The sequence below is a fragment of the Bombina bombina genome, chromosome 1, assembly GCF_027579735.1.
Source record: "Bombina bombina isolate aBomBom1 chromosome 1, aBomBom1.pri, whole genome shotgun sequence".
Classification (NCBI taxonomy): domain Eukaryota; kingdom Metazoa; phylum Chordata; class Amphibia; order Anura; family Bombinatoridae; genus Bombina; species Bombina bombina.
The window spans coordinates 591,053,609-591,072,081 of NC_069499.1; the positions used below are offsets into that span (position 1 = coordinate 591,053,609).

The window sequence follows — 18,473 nt, forward strand, 5'->3', positions numbered from 1 at the left end:
TGAATATTCTGGAACTGGGAGCGATATTCCATGCTCTTCAGACTTGGCCTCAGTTAGCAACTCTGAGGTACATCATATTTCAGTCGGACAATATCACGACTGTGGCTTACATCAACCATCAAGGGGGAACAGAAGTTCCCTAGCGATGTTAGAAGTCTTAAAATAATTCACTGGACAGAGACTCACTCTTGTCTATCAGCTATCCATATCCCAGGTGTTGAGAACTGGGAGACGGATTTTCTAAGTCGTCAGACTTTTCATCCGGGGGAGTGGGAATCCCTCCGGAGGTGTTTGCACAAGATCAAGCAGGAGAGTGCTTGGCGTTTTTTGACAGCGCCTGCGTGGCCACGCAGGACCTGGTATGCAGATCTGCTGGACATATCATCCTTTCCACCACGGTCTCTGCTTCTGAGACAGGACCCTCTACCTCAGGGTCCTTTCAACCATCTAAATATAACTAATCTGAGTTGGACTTCCTGGAGACTGAACGTTTGATGTTATCAAAGCATGGCTTCTCCGAGTCAGTCATTGATACCTTAATACAGGCATGAAAACCTGTCTCTAGGAAAATTTATCATAGATATGGTGTAAATATCTTATTGTTATGAATCCAAGGTTTACTCATGGAGTAAAGTCTGGATTCCCAGGATATTATCTTTTCTCCAAGTTGATTTTGAGAAAGGGTTGTCAGCTAGTTCCTTAAAAGGACAGATTTCTACTGTCTATTCTTTTGCACAAGCGTCTGGCAGGTATTCTAGACGTTCAGGCTTTTGGTCAGGCTTTGGTTAGATCCAAGCCTGTATTTAAAACTGTTGCTCCGCCATGGAGCTTAAACCTGGTTCTTAAGGTTCTTCAAGGAGTTCCGTTTGAACCTTTTTCATTCCTTAGATATCAAACTTTTATCTTGGAAAGTTCCTTCTTGGTAGCTATTTCCTCGGCTCGTAGAGTTATCTGTGTTACAATATGATTCTCCTTATCTGGTCCTTCGTACGGATAAGGTAGTCCTGCGTACCAACCTGGGTTTTTACCTAAGGTGGTATCTAACAAGAATATCACTCAAGAGATTGTTGTTCCGTTCTTGTATCCTAATCCTTCTTCAAGGAAGGAACGTCTATTACACAATTTAGACGTGGCTCGTGCTTTAAAGTTTTACTTACAAGCTACTACAGATTTTCATCAAACATTCACCTTGTTTGTTGTCTGTTCTGGACAGAGTAGAGGTCAAAGGACTTCAGCAACCTCTCTGTCTTTTTGGTTAAAAAGCATAATTCATTTAGGAGACTGCTGGACAGCAGCCTTCTGAAGGGATTACAGCTCATTCTACTAGAGCTGTGGTTTTCACTTGGGCCTTTTTAGAAGGAGGCTTCTGTTGAACAGATTTACGAGACGGAGTCTTGATCTGCGATTCATACTTTTTCAAATTTAACACATTTGATACTTTGCTTCTTCGGAGGCTATTTTTGGGAGAAACGTTTTTTTTACAGGCAGTGGTCACTTCCGTTTAAGTACCTGCCTTGTCCCTCCCATCATCCGTGTACTTTAGCTTTGGTATTGGTATCCCATAAGTAATGGATGATCCGTGGACTGGATACACTTAACAAGAGAAAACATAATTTATGCTTACCTGATAAATTTATTTCTCTTGTAGTGTATCCAGTCCACGGCCCGCCCTGTCCTTTTAAGGCAGGTCTAAAATTTTAATTAAACTACAGTCACCACTGCACCCTATGGTTTCTCCTTTCTTGTCTTGTTTCGGTCGAATGACTGGATATGACATGTGAGGGGAGGAGCTATATAGCAGCTCTGCTTGGGTGATCCTCTTGCAACTTCCTGTTGGGAAGGAGAATATCCCATATGTAATGGATGATCCGTGGACTGGATACACTACAAGAGAAATACATTTATCAGGTAAGCATAAATTATGTTTTTCTTATATTCATTTATGTTGTTAAAGATAATATTCACGATTTAGCTTCTGTTCTTTTCAACTTTAATCTCTATAGCTATCACTGGGCATTTTACTAATATGTATATCCTCAGTGTTGTGTGCAAGCATTGTTTAACTTACTCCTTTCTGGTGTATTCCTTCTCTTTGTTCTTATTGCTACTTATGTTCCTTGCAGGCTATTGGCTGAAATGTATGGTGCACAGGTGCAGTAACGTGTACATACATGTTCCCATGCTTAAACAACTAAGCAAGTTTATTTATAAGAAAAGCATAGCAGAGTTGCTAAGCAAACTCTTATGGGGTTACAAATCACAGAATAGTTTGCATTGGAATAGCCTTTTATCTCATCAATAAGAAATTGATTAATCTCTCCCCAGTGTCACAAACACGTCTGTAGAACCTCTGAAGGCTGAACTAGCTGAGCTTGAGAAACAAATTAAAGAACAGCAAGATAAGATCTGCATTGTAAAAGGAAACATCCTGCGGAACGAGGATAAGATCCAGAAAATGGTGCAGAGTATCAGCGTGTCATCCAAAGAATAAGTAGTGTGAGCAACCACCAACCCACTTATACACAATTATTTATTCAGTATATGTTCAGAGTTAATATAACTCTGCTGGCACATCATGGGTTAACTTTGCTGATGCAAGAGATGCTGAACCTGGCTGATGACATCTGTTGGTTATTAAGGCTTGTTAAACAAAAGACACCAGTAGACTACCCGGAACCTTCAGGTTTCCCTAATCTATGTCTCATACATCATTCAAACCCTCCTTGTTATATTTATACATTTTGCTTTGCGCACAGACCCTGGGTACTGATAGGTGCCTTGACAAATATTTGTATTATTTTTACCGTAGCCCTTACTGCAGAGAAAAGTCAGGCTATTAAATCACTTCAAAACTGATTTATATTCCCATGTTACACTGTGTCACTTCAGATTTACACAAATGCTGCATTGATCTCAATCAGCGGCGAGAAGTATCCACCAGGATAACTCCTAGGAACTGAATCAGCTTCTTGGGTGAACATTAACTTAATACATATAAACGATGTTGTTAAATCTTGAGGAAATCAACAAAGTTAATTCTCTTGTTGGTTCAACAACAATAATAATAAACACATAAAAGGTATAGATTGAGAGAGAATATTTAGGTTTGTGCACTTATAATCTATTGTGAAGTAACATAAAATGTTTTATTATTTGTTAAAATATCACACTGGTCATTATAATAACAATAAACAAATACAGTAGTCTTCATTTCATGTGACATATCACGTGACTGCAAAGAGACCACCTAATGCAGTGGCCTGATGGGCGTTTTTCCTACGAAGTAATAGGATTTAATATATTTCTTATATTTTATTCTGATTGGTTGACTAGCATTTAAATATTCTGTAAGGTGTCATCTTAAACAAAGGCCATGTGTCCCAGGCTAACACAATTCAGTAAATTATTTGTCTGTAAATTGTCAGTTTACCTAGTACCATATCAGGTAGGAAAGCTGGAGATCTGGGTAACAATATATATGGTTCATAGTTGGCGTTTGCCTGATCTCTCACTTTAACATATCCTCCTTATTTTAAAGTATCCCAATAAAATAGTGTTTGGGCTATATTTGTTGTACTATTCTCTATAGATACATTATCCTGCAACATGTTTGACTTATCACAGTGCCAGTTATGTATTTTTTTTTTCCCCCAAATATCAGCTTGCTCAATTTTCTTGGCCCAGAAATTTGCATGGTTGTACAGTCCAAGGACAGACCCTATAAAATGGCTGTTACAAGGCCATTATAATAAAATGACATGCTCCAATTCATTACAGCATATCATTTTACCTCCAGCTGCGCTGCAAAGCTATGTGTTTAATCCCTGCAAATGGGTTAAACACATAGTTAGCACTACCCAGCTGTGTAACCTAGTGCGTTTTGCTGGGGTTAAACACATTTGTAGTGACACTAGTGATCAAATTACATGATCCAACATATTATAGGATGACATTTAGTCACTATAATTTCCCTTTAATTATTAATATTAAAAATGAATAGAAAACAATTTTTGGCAACCATTCATAAATATTTTAATTAAATTGGTGCAGACCCTTGAAAGTCATATAACTATTCAAAATCAAGAAAAATAAGTTGGGTATATATCCTATTGCAACCTGACAAAAGCAAGGGAATTCTGCACTCTTAAATATACATTCCTTCTATTTATTGAAAAATGGCAAAATCCAATCAATATTTTACATCAAAAATACAAATTTACAACACACAGGCATCTATATTTGTCAAGACATTAGCAATAAAAATAGAGGGCTGTGTTAGAACCACGATAACATGTGCTAGTGCAATAAAGCTGCAATAAAAAAGGGCTGAGTTCATGGAGCATATGTTAGTAGATAGTTAGTCTTAGCATATAACATGCAGCCAACCAAACAGCTCTGATTCACAATGCAATATTTCTATAGGAATTCACACAACAAGGTGAGGAAAACTTTCAGAGTAAAGTTGTTTAAATTTAGTGGTATCCCCTCATAATCAGTCACCATCAATGTAGGAACAGTTCCTTATACAGTAGTGTGACAGCATATTGATCCTCTGTGTACGAATTCCTCTTAGATGCTACTCGGCCGCAGCTCTCGCTGTACTTAAGGTCATCAGCATCCACACGATACTTCGTTGCAGCTTAGCGACTCCTTAGATTACTGACCGCAGCAACTGCTGCACTCAAGGTCACCAAATGCATCCCCAGGAGACTCCATAGCACAAATAACAATGCCAACGCTAAAAGAGAAAACACCACCAGAATACAGCAAAGCCGGTAAGATGCAAAGAAGTATTGTGTGGATGCTGATGACCTTAAGTGCAGCGAGAGCTGTGGCTGAGTAGCGTCTAAGAGGAATTCTTACACCGAGGATTATTTACTTCTCAATATGCTGTCACACTATAAGAAACTGTCCCTACATTGATGGTAAATGATTGTGAGGGGAAACAACTTTACTCACTCTAAATCTTTTTCTCACCTTGTTGTGTGAATTCTTAAAGAAATATTCCATTGTGAACATGGCCTTGTGGATCAGAGCTCCTTGGTTGGCCGCATGTTATATACTGGGACTAACTACCTACTAACATATGCTCCATGTAGTGGTGAGTCCACGGGTTCATCTTAATTACTGTTGGGAATACCACTCCTCACCAGCAAGAGGAGGCAAAGAGCACCACAGCAAAAACTGTTAAGTATCACTTCCCTACCCATAAACCCCAGTCATTCTCTTTGCCTCTATGTGCATGGAGGAGGTGATTTTTTTGTGTGTAATTAAAATTATATTTTCAAAGAAGTTTGAGTCTTCAATCAAGCTACAGGGTATAAACCTAGCCCACGTTAGTCTTTGCAGTCGAGCTGTGGTGATTTTAAAGTGGTGGAGAACTTGCAAAGTGGTGCTTGCTCCGTTTCTCTAAGCTGCCCTGATTTTAGATATCTAAGTTTGTTACTTGGCTACCGATGTTGTCCTAGTCACTGTGAGGAGAATGTGTCCTCTCATATTAGGAGCTGTCCTCATGTCAGACAGCAGAGCAGGTAAGTGCTGTTTTCCTTCCTATGGGGAGAGGGGCACTTCAGAATACCTGTTTTATTTAATGTAAAGGACGGATAATGCACTCATGGGATGGGTGTTACTAGACATGCACAGACACAGGTTATAGAGACACGTGAGACTGAAGAGTCTCAAGGCTTTGTTTTTTTGTGTGTGTTTTTTAGCTGCACTGCTTTTTATTAGTTAAACGTTTGTTTTGCTTCAGTTTGCAGGCGTGTTTTAACTACGCCCACCTCTTTGTTCAGTGCACGAGAGCATTTTTGCGCCTTCTGACGTCGGTGACGTCATTGGGCCTGCACATTTTGGCTCTGTGTGAATTCTTGCTGCATAGTGAGGAGCGCTTTAGTAGCGCAAGTAATACGTTGCAGGGTTGATCCGCTTCAAGTAGTGGTAACAGTACCTCGGTATACTGAGGTGCGGAGGGAATTTTTTTATGAAGTCATTTTATTAAAAGTGTTTATTAAAGACTTATTCTTTTGAATTGTCTAATTCTTGTATATTAAACGCTAGAGAGTTTGAATAGAGGATATTGCCAGATATGTCTGATATGAATTCCACTCATTTAAATCCCTGTCTATTGTGTTTAGATGCACAAATTGCAGCTCCTATGCAGTTCTGTTCTTCCTGTGTGAAACAGACATTTCAGGGTAAAGACAAGTTTTTTTAATGTTGAGCCTTATGTGTCTCAGGAGGATGTTGTCCAGGTAATGCCAGGACCTTCCCCTATTTCGTCCCAAGCCTCTATGGCAGCTAACACTGTGTCCTACGGTTCCTCTTTAACTCCCAGTGGAGCATTTTTAAAGGCAAAGATTGCTGCACAGGTGTCCTCAGCGATATCTGCAGCCTTAGCAGAGTTTCCCAGATTTTCAGGGAAGCGCAAGAGGAAATCTAAGGTTTCAGAAACTAGGGTATCTGTTTCTAACGCTAACCCTCAGGTTCCTTTAAGATCGGAGGATAAGGAGAATTCTCACTCAGAGGGTGAGATTTCAGATTCAGACAGTATAATGCCCTTCTCTGATAGTGAAGGTTCTTCCTTCAGGTTTAAGTTAGAACTCCTCCGGGTGTTACTAAAGGAGGTTTTAGCTACTTTGGACGATTCTGATTCTCAGGCAGTAGTAATGTCTAAGAAGTACAATAAACTTAATAGTGTTTATGAAAATGTTTCCAGTAGATTCTTTCATTACGGAGGTTTGGTCTTCGGTACCCAAGGTAGAGGGTGCCATTTCCACTCTAGCCAACTGGACGACTATACCTATTGAGGATAGTTGCACCTTCAAGGATCCTATGGATAAAAAGATGGATGCTTATCTTAAGAAGATCTATACACATCTTGGTTTCCAATGGCAACCAGTTGTCTGTATTGCTACGGTGACTATTGCTGCCTCATATTGGTTTGAGGCATTAACAGATTTTCTACAGGAGGAAACGCCTCTTGATGAGATTCAGGACAGAATCGGCGCTCTCAGGTTCGCCAGTTCTTATATTGCTGATGCGGTCCTCCAGGTCCTTAGATTGGGAGCTAAGGCTTCTGGTTTTGCTGTTTTGGCCAGACGGGCTTTATGGTTGAAGTCTTGGTCAGCTGATGTTTCATCTAAGGCTAAACTGATGACTCTTCCTTACAAGGGGAAGACCTTATTTGGACCGGGTTTGGCGGAAATAATTTCTGATGTTACAGGCGGAAAAGGGTCTTTTCTGCCCCAGGGTAAGAGGAGCAAACCAAAGGGACGTCAAAGTAATTTTCGTTCCTTTTGCAACTTTAGAGGGAAGTCCTCCTCATCTTCGTCCAAGCAGGAGAATAACAAGCCAGCCTGGAAACGACTCAGTCCTGGAGTAAGAGTAAGCAGGACAAAAAGCCCGCTACTGACTCTGTCTGCATGAAGGGGTTGCCCCCGATCCAGGCCTGGATCTAGGGGGGGCAGACTCTCTCAGTTCACTCAACTCTGGTTAAGGGACGTTCCAGACCCATGGGCGGTGGAAATTGTGTCTCAGGGCTACAGGTTAGAATTGAAGGGTTGTCACCCCCAGTTGTCACCGCAGTTTTCACTGTTTCAGGTTATCTGCAGACCAGATAAAGAGAGAGGCGTTCTTGAGGTGTATTGAATACCTCTTGGCCCTGGGGATGATTGTTCCGGTTACAAAGTTGAAACAGGGTCTGGGTCTTTATTCAAACCTGTTCGTGGTTCCCAAAATAGAGGGAACCTTCCACGCTTTTCTAGACTTAAAATGTCTAAACAAATTCCTCAAGGTTCCATCGTTCAAGATGGAAACCATTCGGACAATTCTTTCTTTGATCCAAGAGGGTCAGTATATGACGACCATAGATTTGAAGGACGCTTACTTACATGTTCCCATCCACAGGGATCATCACAAGTTTGAGGTATGCATTTCTGGTTCATCACTTTCAGTTTGTGGCCTTGCCTTTTGGCCTGGCCACAGCTCCCAGAATATTCTCAAAGGTTCTAGGGGCCCTTCTTGCGGTGGTCCGGTCAAGGGGGATAGCAGTGGCCCCCTATCTGGACGACATTCTAATTCAGGCTTCCTCCTTTCCAAAGGCGGCATCTCACACGCAGATGTTACGCTCCTTCCTCCGGTCTTATGTGTGGAAGGTAAATGTGGAAAAGAGTTCTCTGGTTCCAGTAACAAGAGTTGTGTCCTTAGGGACGATTATAGACTCTGTTCTGATGAAGATATTCCTGACGGAGACCAGAACATTCAAGCTCCTATCGACTTGTCGAGTCCTTTAGGAGACACTTCGTCCTTCAGTTGCTTAGGTGTATGGAAGTAATTGGACTGATGGTGGCAGCCATGGACATCGTGCCATTTGCTCGTTTTCATCTGAGAGCTTTACAGTTATGCATGCTCAATCAGTGGAACAGAGATTATCTGGATCTTTCTCCAAAGATAGTGTTGGCTCAGAAGACAAAGGATTCTCTTCATTGGTGGCTTTCTAGGGAGCATTTGTCCCGGGCACTTGCTTTCGGAGACCATCTTGGGTGATAGTGACTACAGACGCCAGCCTGGAAATCCCTCAAAGCTCAGGGTCTTTGGACTCAGGAATGACAACATTCTGGAGTTGAGAGCAATTTACATTGCACTTTTAGCTTGGCCTCGAACCAGTTCATCAGATTCCAATCAGACAACATAACATCAGTAGTGTACATCAACCATCAGGGGGGAACACGAAATTCCCTAGTGATGAGGGAGGTGTCTCGGATCATTCAGTGGGCGGAAGACCACTGTTGTTGTCAGTCAGCCATCCACATCTCGGGAGTAGACAACTGGGAAGCGAATTTTCTAAGCAGGCAGACTTTCCATCTGGGGGAATGGGAACTCCATCCGTAAGTGTTCTCCAAACTGGTACCCAGATGGGGGATGCTGGAGTTGGATCTCATGGAAAATGCAAAGCTTCCAAGGTACGGTTCCAGGTCAAGGGATCCTCAGGCCTTTCTAATAGATGCCCTGGTAGTTCCGTGGGACTTCCAGTTCGCTTATCTTTTTCCTCCGTTTGCCCTCCTGTCTCAGGTGATTGCCCGCATAAGACAGGAACAAGCATCAGTGATTCTAATCGCCCCAGCTTGGCCTCGGAGAATCTGGTATGCAGATCTAGTGGAGATGTCAACTCTACCTCCGTGGAAGCTTCCTCTGAAAAAGGACCTTCTTCTTCGGGGGCCTTTTCTTCATCCAAATCTCATTTATCTGAAGCTGACTGCTTGGAGATTGAATGCTTAATTCTATCTAAGCATGGTTTTTCAGAGTCAGTGATTGAGACACAGATCCAGGCTCGTAAGCCGGTCACTAGAAGAATTTACCATAAGATATGGAGGAAATATCTTTTTTGGTGTGAAGCTAAGGGATATTCTTGGAGTAAGGTTAGGATCCCAAGAATATTATCCTTTCTTCAGGAGGGTCTGAATTAAAGCTTGTCTGTTAGTACCCTGAAGGGTCAAATTTCGGCCTTATCAGTCCTTTTACATAAATGTTTGGCAGATGTGCCAGACGTTCAGTCTTTTTGTCAAGCCTTAGTCAGAATTAGGCCGGTGTTTAGGGTGATTGCTCCTCCTTGGAGCCTTAATCTTGTGCTTAAGGTTTTACAACGGCGTCTGTTTGAGCTGATGCATTCCCTTGACATTAAACTTTTGTCTTGGAAAGTTGTATTCTTGTTGGCTATTTCTTCTGCTCGGAGAGTATCTGAACTCTCTGCTTAACAGTTTGATTCTCCTTATCTCATTTTTCATGCTGATAAGGCTGTTATTCGTACTAAGTTGGGATTTGTATCTACTAAGAATATTAATCAGGAAATTGTTGTTCCTTCCCTGTGTCCGAAGCCTTCTTCAGAGAAGGAGCACTTGCTGCATAATCTGGATGTGGTTTGCGCTCTTAAATTTTACTTGGAAACGACTAAAGACTTTCGGAAGTCTTCAGCTTTATTTGTTAATTTTTCTGGGAAGTATAGAGGTCAGAGAGTGTCTGCCTCTACTCTAGCTCTTTGGTTAAGGAGTGTGATCATCTGGGGAAAAGCCTCCAGAGAGGATTAAGGCTCATTCCACCAGAGCCATAGCGTCTTCTTGGGCTTTCAAAAATGAAGCCTCTATGGAGCAGATTTGCAACGCTGCAACTTGGTCGTCTTTGCATACTTTTTCAAAAATTTACAGATTTGATACTTTTGCCTCGGCTGAGGCAGCTTTTGGGAGAAAGGTTCTTCAAGCGGTGGTGGTGCCTTCTGTTTAGGCATGCTGGTTTTTTATCCCTCCCTATTCATCTGTGTACTCTACCTTGTGTATTGGTTCCCAACAGTACTTAAGATGAAACTATGGACTCACCACATCTTTAGAAGAAAACAATTTATGCTAACCTGATAAATTTATTTCTTCAAGATGTGGTGAGTCCACGGACCCACCCTTTGTTTTTTGGGTATTTGTTTTAGGTTTTTGACTAAACCTCAGTCACCTCTGCACCTTGTGTTACTTTCCTTTCTCCATTTCCTTTTGGTCAAGTGACTGGGGTTTATGGGTAGGGAAGTGATACTTAACAGTTTTTGCTGTGGTGCTCTTTGCCTCCTCCTGCTGGCGAGGAGTGGTATTCCCAACAGTAATTAAGATAAACCCGTGGACTCACCACATCTTGAAGAAATACATTTATCAGCTAAGCATAAATTTTGTTTTTTTTCTGTGGAATATTTATTAGTCTTAATTGGATTTTGAAATTTTTCAATAAATAGAAGGTATTTATATTTAAAAGAGTGCTGAATTCCCTTGCTTTTTTCAGGTTGTAATAGGATATATACCCGACTTCTTTTTCATAATTTTGAATAGCCCTTTAATTATTGTTTATATTCTCTGCAGTGGTCATTATTGCTTGATCATTCTAAACAGTTTTTAGATACACATCAGACAGTGACAAAGGAAACATTTTATATTTTGTGAATTTAAATGCCTCCATCCATAAGTAAGATATGATTGTGGTAATATCAGTTGCATGTTTCTCATCTGTTATAAACTATTTAGTGTTTTAAAGTTTGTTTATTCTCTTTCTAGTTGCTTCACGGTAGAGGATTAGTGCATAAAACTATGTTACTTCTCAATATATGTTTAACAGGATTAGTGTTATCATTTAGGCACAGTCAGTTTTCCCACATATATTTAAATGACTACACACCTTTTTTACCCTCTTAGACTATCCCTTAGCACTTTGAGTGTAATTTATTGTTTTGCTTTCATATACCAAATCCAGATGTCACACTTGTGAGCTATAACATGTCCTGTTGCCACAGCATCTTTCTTTGCCCAGTAATTTCTACCTGTTTTTTTTTCAGCCTTCATAAATTAATCTCCTTTTCATCCATTGATTTCAGAGTCACAGACTATTTTTCTCCAAAGTATAATGACTTGTGCACAGGATCATACCCAGGAAATTCCTGAAGATGTCTGCTGATTTTTATATATTCTGTATAAATTATTTATATACATAAAAATCATAAGATAGTTTTGTTTTTTTTGTGTGAACATATTGTAAAACTTGAAAAATTACACACTATTAAATTGTATTGTTTTATTTTCTATAAAACCCTTTGAAAAGTATTGCACTTTTGTTTAATGAGTTTTTGTCAACTACATGAGCAGCACGTGATACTAGAAGACAGAATATTACTGTAATACATGAGCTTTTAATGAAGTGTGTTGTCCCTCCAGATTGCAGATTTTCTAGGTAGTGGCAGGAGATATGTTGTGACCAACTCTGTGCTGCCTCCTCTACTTTTACAATAAGTTCTGCAACACCAGCCCTCCTATTTTTCTCCTTCAGTGTTCCTTTAGTCCTGCATTCTACGTTTTTTTTTATTAATTCAATCTTGTTCCTTTAATGAGGTATTTTTTTCTCTTTTATTCTTCTTCTTGGAAATTGTTCTTTTAAATAGTTAAAAGCACAGATAATCTCGTAACAAACATACTACATTTTATGTAGGTATACTCATCTTAGAGAAAACCTCCATCCTTTATTTAGGTATATAAATCATTTCCTTTATTTAACATCTCCAGCAATTTTCCTTAATTCAGGTTTCTATTGAACTGTTCCTTTAAAGGGACAGTCTAATCAAAATTAAACTTTCATGATTTAGATAGGGCATGCCATTTTAAACAACTTTCCAATTCACTGTTATCAAATTAGCTTTGTTCTCTTGGTGTTCTTAGTTGAAAGCTAAACCTAGGTAGACTCATATGCTAATTTCGAAGCCCTTGAAGGCCGCCGCCCCTTATCTAAATGCATTTGACAGTTTTTCACAGCTAGAGGGCGTTAGTTCATGTGTGCAATATAGATAATGTGCTCACGCCCATGGAGATTCTTATGAGAGGGTACTGATTGGCTAAAATGCATATCTGTCAAAAGAACTGAAATAAGGGGGCAGTTTGCAGAGGCTTAGATACAAGGTAATCACAGAGGTAAAAAGTATATTAATATACCGGTGTTGGTTATGCTAAACTGGGGAATGGGTAATAAAGGGATTATCTATCTTATTAAACAATAAAAATTTTGGTGTTTTTGCAAGTATTATTTTTTTAGCCAAGTATATAAATGCCAACATTTGAACAATATTCAAGATTATTGTTCCATCCTAACTGCATTAAGTTTAAGCACTGGAACGTCCTAACCATCTGGCTGTCCTGAAGCCTAGCCACCTACTACATAGGATCTGGGCTTGGGGGCGTGCCTAGTGTCAAAGGCACTCCCCCCCTGACCCGATCCTATCATTGAAATCACATGATCACATGTACGATTGCATGATTTCAATTTTTACTCATTTGTTTACATTGGAACAAAGTAGACAAATAAGTCCCTACAGGAAAGGGTTAAAAAAAACACTCTCTACGCTTGTGAATCTTTGATTCACAGATAATAAGCACAAACATAGCAAAAGCGAAAGGAATATGTATTTCTTTTACAAGATATGACGAGTCCACGGATTTCATCCTTACTTATGGGATATCGCCTCCTGGTCAGCAGGAGGAGGCAAAGAGCACCACAGCAGAGCTGTATATATAGCTCCTCCCTTCCCTCCCACCCCAGTCATTCTCTTTGCCTGTGTTAGTGATAGGAAGAGGTAAAATGAGGTGTTAGTTTAGATTCTTCAATCAAGAGTTTATTATTTTTGAAATGGTACCAAAGTATGCTATTTTACTATAGGGTGTAGCCGTATTCCTTGTCAGCCTCTAGAGTAGAGACTGTTAGTTTCTTCTATAAGATACGAGTCCACGGATTCATCCTTTACTTGTGGGATATTATCCTTCTGCTAACAGGAAGTGGCAAAGAGCACCACAGCAGAGCTGTCTATATAGCTCCTACCTTGACTCCATCCCCCAGTCATTCTCTTTGCCTACTCTAAGTAATAGGAAGGGTAAAGTGAAAGAGGTGATAAAATGTTAGTTTTTATTTTCTTCAAGCAAGACTTTTTTTATTTTAAATGGTATCGGTGAGTGCTATTTTCTCCCAGGCAGCAGATGGATGAAGACTTCTGCCTGGAGACTGATGATCTTAGCAGTTGTTACTAAGATCCAGAGTAGTTCCCACAGAATGGCTGAGGAGTACTTAAGAAACCAGTGTGAGGAACGTTTCTCATGCTACAAGCATTGAGGTATGTTCAGTCATTTTTTTCTGGAGAGACTGTGTTATTTCAGAATTGGCTGACAGTATCCCTATGTGGGAAAGGGTAAGCAGTAATCCTAATGCATAGAGAGGGGTATTACTGGACCTGTATATTGAGCTATAAAAAATGGTTGACACTGATGATATGATGTTTGTGGGCAAACGTTTCTATGTTGGGAGTTAAAGATAACGTTTTTTGTGGTAAACGTTTTTACTTTATTTCAAGAATGGAGGGTACACATGGCTTCACTAGATGGGTATATGAACCCACATGGCTAAGTTTTAGACCGCTCTGGTGCGGTTATTGTAGGCTGTGAGACATCGAGTGAGATGGGCGGGGCCTATTTTCACGCCTCAGTTGCGCAGTTGTTTTTCCCAGACAAGCAGCAAGCTCCAACTCCGGTGGGCCTTTCAGGGACAGTTTGGACCTAATCGAAGGGTTAATCCGATTGTGCAGACCCCTGAGGGCAGGTAGGCACCACAGCAGGGCTGTGGCGAGGTGCAGGGGGTGTTTTTGTTTGAATATAACGTTTTTTATCACAACGTTTTTTGGTCTTAAGGGTTAAGTATTCCTTTCCTTGTGGGGCAAACTTAGCTGACAAGTTAGGATGCATTTATCATAAAATTGTGATAATTTTATAGTTTTAAAGCAGTTTTGGAAAAATTGTATGCTTTTTTTCTCTTAAAGGCGCAGTACCGTTTTTTCAGATTATTTTTTTCACAAAATAAAGTGTTTTCAAGTCTGTCTGTGGTCATTACTAGCCTGATTTAACATGTCTGACATAGAGGAAAGCCAATGTTCCATGTGTTTAGTAGCCATTGTGGAACCCCCACTTAAAATGTGTCCCTCATGTACTGAAAGGGCCTTACATTGCAAAGAACATATTTTAGCTGATAAAAGTATGTCTCAGGATGATTCTCAGTCAGAAGAGAATCAGGTTATGCCATCTACTTCTCCCCAAGTGTCACAACCTTTAACGCCCGCCTAAGCGACGCCAAGTACTTCTAGTGCGTCTAATTCTTTAACCCTGCAAGATATGGCTGCAGTTATGTCTACTACCCTTACAGAGGTATTATCTAAACTGCCTGGTTTAAAGGGTAAGCGCAGTAGGTCTGGTATTAGAGTAAATGCTGAGCCCTCTGATGCTTTATTGGCCATCTCCGATGTACCCTCACAGTGTTCTGATTTGGGGGTGGGGGAATTGCTGTCTGAGGGAGAACTTTCTGATCCAGGAAAGTTGTTCCCTCAAACAGACTCAGATATGACGGCCTTTAAGTTTAAGCTTGAACACCTCCACTTGTTACTCAGGGAGGTTTTAGCGCCTCTGGATGATTGTGACCCTATTGTCATCCCACCAGAGAAATTGTGTAAGATGGATAAATATCTAGAGGTCCCTACTTACACTAATGTTTTTCCAGTCCCTAGAAGAATTTCAGACATTGTTACCAAGGAATGGGATAGACCAGGCATTCCGTTCTCTCCCCCTCCTACTTTTAAGAAAATGTTTCCCATATCTGACACCATTTGGGATTCCTGGCAGACGGTCCCTAAGGTGGAGGGAGCTATTTCTACCCTGGCTAAGCGTACAACTATACCTATTGAGGACAGTTGTGCTTTCAAAGATCCTATGGATAAAAAATTATAGGGTCTGTTAAAGATTTTTTTTATTCATCAGGGTTTTCTTCTACAACCTATAGCGTGCATTGTTCCTGTAACTACTGCAGCAGCTTTTTGGTTTGAGGCTCTAGAGGAGTCTCTTAAGGTTGAGACCCCATTAGATGATATTTTGGATAGAATTAAGGCTCTCAAGCTAGCTAATTCTTTTATTACAGATGCCGCTTTTCAAATGGCTAAATTAGCGGCAAAGAATGCAGGCTTTGCCATTTTAGCGTGTAGAGCGTTATGGCTTAAGTCCTGGTCTGCTGATGTGCCACAAAGCAGGAGGGGAATTTTGCTCAATCCAAGTCAGTCTGGAGACCTAACCAGACCTGGAATAAAGGTAAACAGGCTAAGAAGCCCGCTGCTGCTACCAAGACAGCATGAAGGGGCAACCCCCGATCCGGGACCGGATCTAGTAGGGGGCAGACTTTCTCTCTTCGCTCAGGCTTGGGCAAGAGACGTTCAGGATTCCTGGGCATTAGAAATCGTGACCCAGGGGCATCGTCTGGAATTCAAAGATTCTCTCCCAAGGGGGAGATTTCATCTTTCACGTTTGTCTGTAAACCAGACAAAAAGAGAGGCGTTCTTACGCTGTGTAGAAGACCTATATACCATGGGTGTAATCTGCCCAGTTCCAAACATAGAACAGGGGCAGGGGTTTTACTCCAATCTGTTCGTGGTTCCCAAAAAAGAGGGAACCTTCAGACCGATTTTAGATCTCAAAACTCTAAACAAATTTCTCAGAGTCCCATCCTTCAAGATGGAGACCATTCGGACATTTTTACCAATGATCTAGGAGGGTCAATATATGACCACCGTGGATTTGAAGGATGCGTATCTTCCTATCCACAAAGATCATCACCAGTTCCTCAGGTTCGCCTTCCTCGACAAACATTACCAGTTTGTGGCACTTCCTTTCGGGTTGGCCACAGCTCCCAGAATTTTCACAAAGGTGCTAGGGTCCCTTCTGGCACTTCTAAGACCGCGGGGCATAGCAGTGGCGCCCTATCTTGACAATATTTTGATTCAGGCGTCAACTTACCATCTAGCCAAATCTCACACGGACATCGTGTTGGCTTTGCTAAGATCTCACGGGTGGAAGGTGAACATAAAAAAGAGTTCACTTGTTCCTCTGACAAGAGTTCCATTCCTAGGAACTCTGATAGACTCGGTAGACATGAACATTTTTCTAACAGAGGTCAGAAAATCAAAGATCTTATCCACTTGCCGAGCACTTCATTCCATTCCTCGGCCATCAGTGGCTCAGTGTATGGAGGTAATTGGACTAATGGTAGCGGCAATGGACATAGTTCCGTTTGCTTGCTTACATCTCAAACCACTGCAACTGTGCATGCTCAGACAGTGGAATGGGGATTATGCAGATTTATCTCCGCGGATAAATCTGGATCTAGAGACCAGAGACTCTCTTCTTTGATGGTTGTCACAGGATCATCTGTCCCAGGGAATGTGCTTCCGCAGGCCAGCATGGGTCATAGTGACGACGGACGCCAGCCTCTTGGGCTGGGGTGCAGTCTGGAATTCCCTGAAGGCTCAGGGTGTGTGGACTCACGAGGAGGCCCTACTTCCAATACATATTCTAAAACTGAGAGCGATATTCAACGCGCTTCAGGCGTGGCCTCAGCTGGCTTCGGCAAAATTCATAAGATTCCAGTCGGACAATATCACGACTGTAGCATATATCAATCAAGGGGGAACAAAGAGTTCTCTAGCGATGATAGAGGTTTCCAAAATAATTCGATGGGCAGAGACTCACTCTTGCCATCTATCAGCAATCTATATCCCAGGAGTGGAGAACTGGGAAGCGGATTTTCTAAGTCGTCAGACTTTTCATCCGGGGGAGTGGGAGCTCCATCCGGAGGTATTTGCACAATTGATTCATCAATGGGGCACACCAGAATTGGATCTGATGGCATCTCGTCAGAATGCCAAACTTCCTTGTTACGGGTCCAGATCAAGGGGTCCTCAAGCAGTACTGATAGATGCTCTAGCAGTACCGTGATCGTTAAACCTGGCTTATGTGTTTCCTCCTTTTCCTCTCCTACCTCGTCTGATTGTCAGAATCAAACAGGAGAGAGCTTTGGTAATATTGATAGCGCCTGCGTGGCCACGCAGGACTTGGTATGCAGAACTGGTGGAAATGTCATCTCTGCCACCGTGGAAACTGCCACTGAGACAGGACCTTCTCATTCAGGGTCCGTTCCAACATCCAAATCTAGTTTCTCTGCGGCTGACTGCCTGGAGATTGAACGCTTGATTTTATCTATGCAGGGATTCTCTGAGTCGGTCATTGATACCTTGATTCAGACTCGAAAGCCTGTCATTAGGAACATTTATCATAAAATATGGCATAAATATCTTTATTGGTGCGAATCCAAAGGCTACTCATGGAGTAAGATCAGGATTCCTAGGATTTTGTCCTTACTCCAAGGAGGATTGGAGAAGGGATTATCAGCTAGTTCCTTAAAGGGACAGATTTCTGCTTTGTCAATCTTACTACACAAGCGTCTGGCAGATGTCCCAGACGTTAAGTCGTTTTGTCAGGTTAGAATTAATCCTGTGTTTAAACCTGTTGCTCCGCCATGGAGTTTGAATTTAGTTTTAAATGTTCTTCAAGGGGTTCCCTTTGAACCCATGCATTCCATAGATATTAAACTTCTATCTTGGAAAGTTCTGTTTTTAGTAGCTATCTCTTCTGCTCGAAGAGTTTCTGAGCTATCTGCGTTACAATGCGACTCGCCTTATCTTATATTCCATTCTGATAAGGTGGTTTTGCGTACTAAACCTGGATTCCTTCCTAAGGTTGTTTCAAATAAGAATATTAATCAGGAAATTGTTGTTCCTTCTCTGTGTCCTAACCCTTCTTCTAAGAAGGAGCGTCTGTTGCATAACTTGGACGTGGTTCGTGCCTTGAAGTTTTACTTGCAAGCAACCAAGGATTTCTGTCAAACATCTTCTCTGTTTGTTGTCTATTCTGGAAAACGTAGAGGTCAAAAAGCTACGGCTACGTCTCTTTCTTTTTGGCTGAAAAGCATCATCTGTTTGGCATACGAGACTGCTGGACAGCAGCCTCCTGAAAAAATTACAGCTCATTCTACTAGAGCGGTGGCTT

At 41.2% G+C, this 18,473-nt stretch overlaps 1 protein-coding gene across 1 annotated transcript in view; it reads left to right on the top strand.

Annotated features, from left to right (window-relative positions):
* Window positions 1-11,624, top strand: part of TRAF3IP1 (TRAF3 interacting protein 1) — a 197,170-nt gene extending 185,546 nt beyond the window's left edge. The window contains exons 15-16 of the mRNA XM_053698884.1: window positions 2,326-2,496; window positions 11,399-11,624. Of these exons, the coding sequence (XP_053554859.1) occupies window positions 2,326-2,491 (166 nt within the window). The 3' untranslated portion in view covers window positions 2,492-2,496; window positions 11,399-11,624. The remainder of the gene's footprint in view (window positions 1-2,325; window positions 2,497-11,398) is intronic.
* Window positions 11,625-18,473: the final 6,849 nt, after the last annotated feature.